This window comes from Heliconius melpomene, chromosome 21 (genome assembly GCF_056956725.1).
Source record: "Heliconius melpomene rosina isolate 202511_hmr_F chromosome 21, ASM5695672v1, whole genome shotgun sequence".
NCBI lineage: Eukaryota > Metazoa > Arthropoda > Insecta > Lepidoptera > Nymphalidae > Heliconius > Heliconius melpomene.
The window spans coordinates 5,917,412-5,927,363 of NC_140409.1; the positions used below are offsets into that span (position 1 = coordinate 5,917,412).

Consider the following 9,952-nt stretch of genomic DNA (forward strand, 5'->3'; position numbering starts at 1 on the left):
CTTTTTTTAATGAAATTAATAAAAAAAAATATCACATAATTTTCGTATATTATCATCCTACTAATAACTTTCAAAAAAATCTACTATTGTTACCCTCATTTCAGTAACTTTATTTTCGTTATTTATATTATTTATAGTGCTATAAAGAACAAAAAACCAGTACAAACAAATTAAATCTAAATTAAAATAGCTAAAACCAATAATTATAACAAAATATAATAGAGCAGCGCAGCCTGGCAATTATGATCGCGGCCTAAGCAAAGGTTATTATATGACATTCGCGCGTAGTCGGCACTCGGCACTCGGCACCCAGACCTCGGGCAGACACAGCGTTTTCACGGCTTCCTGGTTGCCGGTACAGTACTTTGCCGTTTTGTTTATATCCGTGGTTGCCAGTACACTAGTATCACGTGGGCGATGTGACGCTTCTCGTATACTTAGTTTTGATAGTAATAAATAAGTTTAGCTTAAACACTTTTTAAATTTTCACTCGCACTTTTTGATTTTAACATGTATGATTTTACCTCCTTCTAGCAAATAAATGTAGAAACTGTTCGCTAGTTATATATATTGAAAGTAGCGCTTTTATTTGAACCATTTGATATCGATTCTCACTCACGCCTTCACTCCATGTGACGTTCATATGGGGAAAGAAACAATACTATTAGCTTAAAATCTTTTTAAAAGAAAGCTGCATTGCATATTTGCACATATAGATATAAAAATATATATTGTGTAGCCGTAGTTTATTTGTATATAAAATTTTACAACGAGTTAAAATTACGTTAGATTTATATATTGGAAACGCGTATTAATAATTACAATAGTAATTAATAGTATTATATATTAATAAGTAATTTAATAATTACAATATATAAATATATATATATTTTTTGTTTCTATCGAAAAAAATAAAAAAAAAATCACATAGCACCTACAGAACACAGCAATGCACTGTTAATAATTTAAGTGAAAGCCTAAACCTGCGTCTAAACCCTAGCCAATAACTTGTAAAAATTTATTAGATAACTAAAATTAAAATTAAGTAAATGTAATTTGTGGCTAAATATAATAACTTTATTATATCCAATGAAACATTATTTTACGAGTTATATTAATGCATAGTAAAATTTTCGTATCATTTTAGTTCAACCTTTTTCATTGTGTTACTTCGTCAGCGCAAAACTCTTTAAGAAAGTTAGACACAAAACACATTCATTATTTTTTTGAAAGATATGCCATTAGCGAGTTAATTTGCAAATGATATTCTTTTACCTAGAAAGCGATTTTTAATGGTGCCAAGGTAAAAATTCGTATTCAGCGGCTCCTTTAATATTCACAAAGACAACCGACAAAGGAACCGAAATACAGCTTATTGTTAACATTATTGTTTACATGTTTTTAGTGTCCTGTAAAGTAATAAAAAAAAAACACTAGTTTAAAATCTTAAAGTAGAAGTACCTAAGTAAAATTTTAAAATTTAAGTAAGTAAAAATTATTAATAATAATTTAATGGCATAATAAGTTTTATTATATGTATCTTATGAAAAAAAGTAGGGTAAAGTAGGGTAATAAGGGAATGGAATTAAATAAACTCACAAATTTAAGATTAAGAGAATTAAGAGAGTATTGAATTAAGAGCAAAATAAGTTTATTATGTTATGTCTACAACCAAAAATGCATACTAACGATGGTTCGCCATGCAATCTAGCAATGTCTATGTCATTTGTGAATGTGAGTAGATATTCCATATACAATGATACTGAATTTTACTTTTTTTAAAACTACAGTAGAGTAGAAAACTATGTAGAGGAAAAATTTTAATGAAAAATATTACTTAACAGACATTATAAGCACAGCGCCTAACATGTATCTAGGTACATTTTGAACTAAATATTATTATATGTGAAGCCTGCCTGCTCAGCAACGAGCTAAAAAGTTATTATAAAGAAAAACAAAACTTACAGAAATACAATTTACAGAAATTAATAATAAGTACAAAAAGGAGTAGAGAAATAAAATTAAAAGAAAATAATCTTAATTTGGTTTTTTTTATAGTTGACGTAGCTAAGAAAGAATAGTATAAATTAAAAATGCAATTTTATTCGAGTGCACATGCACATGTGCCAAAAGCTTCATTCAATCATCTATCGTATTCAACTACGTGCTTCACTAATGTGCTTTGTGTAAGAGAGTCTCGCTGACAATTTCAGAGCAGGATAGAAGAGTTTTAAAAGAGATAGCAGAAACAGTTCCCACAACTATTACGTTCTCCTAGCATACAGTAGTGTTGTTAACATTATGATATCGATATATTTTAGGCACGTCATGTCTGAACAATGATATGGCTGGCTAATAACTATTTTCAATTTATATGTACTATTACAATATAAAATACGATTAAAAAATATTTTTATGTACATTTCAAAATAGTTTTTCTTGTAATATATAAAATCACTTATAATTTGTGTCACGTTATAAAAATATTAAATTATTTTATTATAATTTCGATCATGTTATATAAATTGAAAAATTGTTTTATTAATAAATTATTAAAAAATGTATCGATAAATACGCGAGCTAACCAACACTACAACGTATGCACCTTGATAGCACTAAGGGAAATCGTTTTTTTTAATCACATCAGTCTTCACAATATATCTATCTTCCCTTTATTTACTCACTGCTACATATTCGCGCACATGGCTTTGGTTTTGTTCCTTTCTTCATAGATTTTAGATCAAAGGGGTCTCCAGACGAATTTCTATAGATCTAACAATATTCAACTGACAAGTTAAATTGGGGCGGTTATTAAGAATCGTTTCTCATGGATGGTAGAGTCATACATGATATAAGATATAATATATAAATAAATATAATATACAAATATACTAATGTTTCTAAAATAATTACTTAGTGCCAGACATTAATTTGTCCTGACAGGAAAAAAAAAAGGCATAAATCAGTCACCGTTTAAATTTGGAAACACAATACAGCTTATCGCCAATAGGCGTGGTCGAAGATACTATTTTATTTCTTTGAGGAACCCAGGGGGTCAGTCTTTTGTCATGGAAATGGTGGCAGAACTGAAGAATTAGGATGCGGTAGAGTAATCAATGCGGAATGGCCGATGTGACCCCTTTGTAATATTTGACCCAGAGACAGGTTGTATTATTGTATAGCAGTTGTTTTGTTATAGCTTTGTATAGGCAAGTGAAAATACCAGTTTACCTTTAACAGGTCAAGGATATCTTGTTTCAAGCTTTACAGGTACATTTAAGAATATAAATATAGGGAATTTGTTGTTACATTTTTCAATATTACAAAATATAATTGAAAAATACTAGAACGTGAATAATATTTTCATTATAGGAATATGAAGAGAGTGCCACAATGCTATCATAGCCAATACCTACATTTACTTATCGAGCTTAGACATGGCATCCTCCTCATGCAAACAGTACGTTTCATGAGGATAATAATCATACGTTTATGACACAAAAATTGTATTAAATCATATTAAAATATCCTATTGTATTATATATCTTTCTGCAGATATAATAAAATATTAAATAGATAAAATAATAAATATTAATAAACAATAATTAAAAATAACAGAAGAAATACTAAATAGATCGATAGTAAGATTCAAAGTACCATTAGCATTGTGAATAAAATAATAATAGGCGGGCGAAGCCGCGAGCGGGTGGATAGTATGAAATAAAATTTAAGCCCTTCCTAATTGATTAACTTTTTAGGAAGTTAACCGTTTTAGCTCCTTATTGTTTGTTTACCATTGAACAAGAACTCTTACAAAATTCAACAAAAATAAAATACTAAATAAAACTTTCATTTATTTGCTTAAAATTTTAAATAGCCTTATTATTTGTTACACAGAATTGGAAAAATATTTCAAATAAAAATTTTGCATTACAGGCAGTATTTAAACACGTGTTATCATAAACCGATAATAAACGATATGCAATAAACATCGCGTCGAACAAAATTCAACAGAATTCGTTGGAGCTGTGCAACGTGCATTTGGCGCCTACTAAGATACATAGGTTTTTTCAAACATTATTAAGCTTGAATTCCTTTAGAAATAACGTGCATACAATATTCACCTTTCTGTTGACGTCAAAAGAATTATAATGGCGTACATTAACATTTGTAAGGATAAAATCTAAGTTAATCGCTTTTAATTTCCATTTTTGCTATTTTAAGCTCTAATAATTTGGTGTAAGGTTGAATATTGCTAAAATGGTATTCGATGTCCTGTTTCTAGGATAATAATAATGTGTTTTTTTTTTATTATTATCCAAGATGTCCGTGTGCGATGGATGCACCAAGAAGTGCGTGTGTGTGCTCGTCTAGTCGTGTAGCAGCTGTGCCTATTATCCCAACATAGTGTGCGTTATGTCTCGTAGAGAAGAAAGGAAGACATCTAATTTTGAGATATTTAATATATTATTTAGATATTTTTAACATCTCTAACTATAACTTATATTTATATGAATTATTTATACATTTATATGTATATAATAATTTAATGAAGAAAGTTTTGAATATGCTCAAATTAGATTGAATTAACCTAAATTAGCGCAGTTTGTCGTATAATTTTCAGGATTGCGTGTCAAGTTGGAATTTAAGCTTGGAAAAAATTTAGTTCATGGCGGCTTAAAAGACACAGAAAAATGTGTTTTATTCTTTTGTAGTAATTATGCAAAGCAAGCCGATAAAGCGATACCCCAAGACACGATTGTATCACGTTCATAAAAAAACGTTATACCTAGTATAGTACGGCTTATGATTTTGTTATTTATTTCGTTCATTATAATCACTTCACTTCATTGATATCTAACACCAAAACTATACAATCCAAGTATAATAGCATAAATATTTTTTGCATCGCTTGTAAGGCCATTCCCAAGAACATGTGGACCGCTACGTTGCTAGATCAAATACACCATCCTGCCGCCATTGTAGCTTTATCAATACTTTCCAAAAAAAATCTTTGCATATTTCTTTCCCATTCCAACTATAGCACATCTATTTGGGGGGAAAAAAGACAGCAACATCTATATATAAGTAAACGTCCAGTATAATTACTTTTAAAATGAATAGAAAATAAACAATGCAGTTTGAGAAAAAAAAAAGAGTTCGCTAAGTCCATTATGTACTGTGCTGGCTTTGTGACATGGTTATTTTAGTTATTTAAATTTATGCTGTACTATATTATCATATACTTATACTAAGATATAATAAATAATTTAGAAAAGGTTTAAAATATGCTGTTATATATCTAGCTATACGTTTTTTGTCATTATGTTTATTATTAAAAAAAGCTTTTAAAAAAAAGAAAAATCTATTATATAATATGTTATTTCTATCTTGTTTATATTACAAACATTAAGTATTTATTACCAGGAAACTTTTTATGCTATAATTTTATTTATTCTTTTATTTTATTAAACACGCAAACATAAGCGTATGACTGTAAACGCGACGGTTGTGGGTTCGATCCCCACTCGGGGCAGAGGAAACCTAGTGTTAAGACATTCCGTTCTCCAATTTCGGAGGTAGCTCGCGTAGGGCAGCTCAACTTCGCGCTGTGCTTTAACACTAGAGACAAAAAATGCAAATATAAATTTAAATAAATATTTCATTTTCTTAAGTGGGCATCGAACTCACTACCAGCCTCGTTTCCACGTGAGGCCAGTCGTGGCGCCGGGGCACAGGTAACACGTGAGCCAGGTAACACTAGGTTCCCACTGTTTACCTTGCTGTGTGTGGGATATAGCGTGAGGCTAATAAAAAAAAAAGTTAATTAACCCGGGAAAAAAAATATAATTACAAAGACCATTATCAAGCGAATTGAAGCAATTGTAAATTTAAGTTAAATATAATAACTTATTTAATAGTTATGTATTTTTAGTTTCATGTACCTACTCTGTTCTCGCAAATAAACCTTAATTTTCCTAATTTATTAGCATCTATCGCAACAGAAGTCGTAAAAGGATTATAGTTTATAGTGCTCAAACATTTTCATGTAGCTAGTTTATAACTACTTCGTATCACGATATCTATTAATTAAATTTATTTAAAACTAGCGGACGCGCGCAGCTCCGCCTGTTTATTTGCATCCTTAGGGGTGAATTCTAATAAACCATGAAACAAATATTTTTAAGAGTCTCATTTTCAAATTTAATAAAAATCGGTGGCGATTTAAAGATTTTTCAATACAAACTTTTAACCCCTTATATGCACCCTTAGGGAGGGAATTCTAAAAAACCACGAAACACGTCTTCAGTGAAATATTTTTAAGAGTCTCGATTTCAAATTTTATAAAAATCGGTGCCGATTTAAAAAAAACATATTTCTTTGACCCCCTATTTCGCCCCTTTAGGGTTAACATTTCTCAAAATCCCTTCTTAGTGGATGTCGAGATTACGAAAATAAATATCTGTCCAAATTTTACGTTTCTATCATCAGCGGTTACGGCTGTGCTTGCGTCTTACCTCAGTCAGTGGGAACATGTCCTTTTTTATATATAGATAAATTCTGTACTTAAGTACCAGTACCAGCAGTACGATATCTAATTTAGTTCTTTATGAAGATTGACATTTAAATTTTATTCCTTTCAGAATTTTAACTTACCATGAAATGTGTTAAGTTAAATTTACAAGAAAGATCAAAAATTAAAAACACCAAACCAAACCCCGAAAAACCAAGAAGATTTTGTCAAAAACGTATGGTTGATCCAGAACATGAAGAAGATCCACGATGGACAGAAGCTATAAATAGGTGACGTTTTAATATATTTTTTGTTCCATAATGCAATTTGTAAGGATAATCAATTCACGCTGTAGCCCGCACACAGCGGGGTAGGCATAGGAAGCTTAGTGTTAAGATACTCCGTTTCCAGCTTTCCGCCGAATTCTGGAGGCATTACGTGTTGAGTGGCGAAACTCAACGCCGCTGTTTGCCTCTACTATAGAGCGAAGAAATGAAAATATAAATAAATATTTTATTTCCTCGAGTGGGAATCGAACCCACAACCGTCGCGTTACAGTCACATCCTTGTGCCGCTGCGCCAAGATAGCCTGAAGGTGATAATTTACAGATAGTTCATTTTAAGTAACTTAATTTCTTAGATATAGTTTATATTTATATCTACTTTTGTTTACAGATTTCATTGTAATGACTTTCATAATTATGACTTAAACGAATCGGGCGGCAGTGGAACTGGTCAGTCTTATGAAAATTTAGTTCTTTCTGTACAAAATTTACAATTTCATGGTAATGTAGAGCAGAGTAAAAAACTCCGCTCTAGTTTCAAATATAAAACTTCGGATAGCCAAAAGCATCGAATGTTCGTGAAACAAATTGTAGATGAATTTAAGCAAAACCATCCAGCTCGTTCGTCGGAACTTAGTGATTATTTTGACGATTATACCAAGTATATTTCCAACAATGATCAATCAAGACCATCTTCAGGGAAGTCAAGCATTGTTTTATTTCGTTTGAATAGCAAGTGTAAAGAAAACAAGTGTGTACAAGTCGATCTAAGGAGTCATGATTTAAGAAAAAAACCAAAGATAGAAAAAAGTAAAAGAAGTCCAAAGAAAAATCCCAAGTCCAGTCTCATGTTTGAAAATATTCAGGATAACGTTAACGCAGATAAAACGAAAATTACATTTCATAAAAATGGCAAAAGAAAAAGTCTAACCATTTCAAGAGCTGACAGCCCTGCCACTGTCCAAGTGATCAGGGTTGATGTTGTTTGTAATTATAGTTGCACATCATCTTTATCAGATTATGAAAAAAATGAGAAAAAATCCTGTCACAACGGCACAGATATAGATAATAAAGAAAACCAAATTTCCATTCCACTCCAAAAGAGTCGACTAGCTAAAAAGTATAGGCTTACCAATACAGTAAAAACGTTAGATGAAAATGTATCTGGCAGTAAAGTTACTTTGATGTGCAAGACGTTCAAGTTACGTGATCGTCAAAAGACGTTATCAGATAAAAACCAAAAGCTTCAATAGCCTCTTATTATAATATATGTACTTGTAAAAGTATATTAATGAAGAAGACTGTACTTTTTTAATTATTAGTAAATAAATGATATGTAGTCATTTTAGTTTAGTTACTATTTTTGTTATTTCGTCGTCGTCGTCTTAAAATAATGTTTACATCCAACATATTAATATTTATTAATATTAATATCAATAATTGTTTGTAAAAAATCTAAAATATTTGTAAAGCTTTAAATACACAAACGCGACATGTTAAACTTGAAAGATTTGGTATATAAAGATTGTTTGTTTGGCATCTCGAATAAGTCCCATTTTTTTTCCAGTTTCACGCTGTATCCCGCACACAGCAGGGTAGACAGAGAAAACTTAGTGTTAAGACACTCCGTTCCCCACTTTTTGCAGAATTCTGAAGGCATTGCGTGTGGAGTGGCAAAAATCAACGCCACGCTTTGCCTCGACACCGGAGCGAAGAAATGGAAATATAAACGTAAAATAATATTTCACTTCCTCGAGTGGGAATCGAACCCACAACCGTCGCGTTACAGTCACATCATCGTGCTGCTGAGCCACGACGTTATTATTTTATTGATTATATTTTTATTTTCTCTCCACTTTAAAACACCGACACTGGCATCCAGCGTTGATACAGTCTCATGTTACTATTGTAATGCATTATATAAAATATTACATTGTTAGTGGTTGTGCTTTGAATGATTTGATTGATTCTCTTGGATTTGTAATTAATAATAATGTTTTATTATTGATATTTTAATAATAACACTTGGTCCCTGTAATTAGATAAAGCCGTAACGTGTCGAGTACATAAGCAGTGCCGAGACCGGCAGAACGGCAATGATTAACGATCGGAACGGAAACGTTTCTGAATATTAATTTGTAGTGGAGGTCACCAGAGCCCTGGCAAATGTGACACGGCCGCAACGAAAGGATTGGTACGCCATGGACCACCCCGCCCGATAGGGTGTGTGTGCCGAATTTATAGGTGTGAGAGATGGAACTTCAGGGTAGCTAAAGGGTGAGGTGGACTTCGGACCCCCCTCACTTAGGGGGTTGTAAACCCCCCAATTTGCCCTAGTCCGGCACCCCCGCCCGAGGCTCCCCGTCCGTTCCTGTCCAAGCGATAAGAGGGAAGAGGGGTGAGCGTCAAATGGACGTTTTACGCATAATTTAGAACAGTAAATGGATTCGAACACAGCACTCCTACTATGGAAACATTCATATCTGATTTTAACAGAATTGTATTATATTAAAGGTATTTTAAAATATTTACATATTATTTTATTAAATCTTTATATGAAAATATTTTCAAATTTATATATAATTTTGAAAAATTTACGATATCAAATTGCCATGGAATAAACAATATAAATAATATATAATATAATTATGCATTTAAGAATTCTATTAGTACGGATGTCACAGATATCTATCTATGTAGCTTAATTTTTCCGTAACTATTAATTTTAACATTAAAAGTAATACGTTACTTTCATATTACTTGACACAAAATACTCCTGGAAGAACTTTTGCAGTTTAAAGTTACAGTTATGCCTTTCTTTTTTTATTCTTCAGATTCTCGGTACTTGAATTCAGTTTGGCGATTCAGAATGACGAGTCCGTCTCGCACTTGACCAGTTTGTCCTTATTTTCTCTTTTTCCCTAACGAGAACCGTACCTAGAAAAGAAAAGACGGAACCCTTACACGATCACTTTGAAAAATCAAGTTTCTAAGCCAGCGCAATCAAAAGATTGAAGAACAGCCGTTTGTGCCGCAAATTTCCGCAATGTTTTGAAACTCGCAATGAAATCAACACCTACAGGGTACCTGGTGGTTCCGTTGACATACAATCCAAAAATTGTTACGAAACCATCATTATGCGAGTCTGACTCGC

The 9,952-nt window shown here is 31.8% G+C and overlaps 1 protein-coding gene across 1 annotated transcript; it reads left to right on the plus strand.

Annotated features, from left to right (window-relative positions):
- Positions 1 to 308: 308 nt before the first annotated feature.
- LOC146527019 (uncharacterized) lies at positions 309 to 9,327 on the plus strand. The gene is made up of 3 exons (XM_085206125.1): positions 309 to 355; positions 6,645 to 6,804; positions 7,190 to 9,327. Exons 2-3 carry the CDS (start codon positions 6,659 to 6,661, stop codon positions 8,049 to 8,051), a joined length of 1,008 nt encoding a protein of 335 aa, XP_085062251.1. The 5' UTR covers positions 309 to 355; positions 6,645 to 6,658; the 3' UTR covers positions 8,052 to 9,327.
- The last annotated feature ends 625 nt before the right edge of the window (positions 9,328 to 9,952 follow it).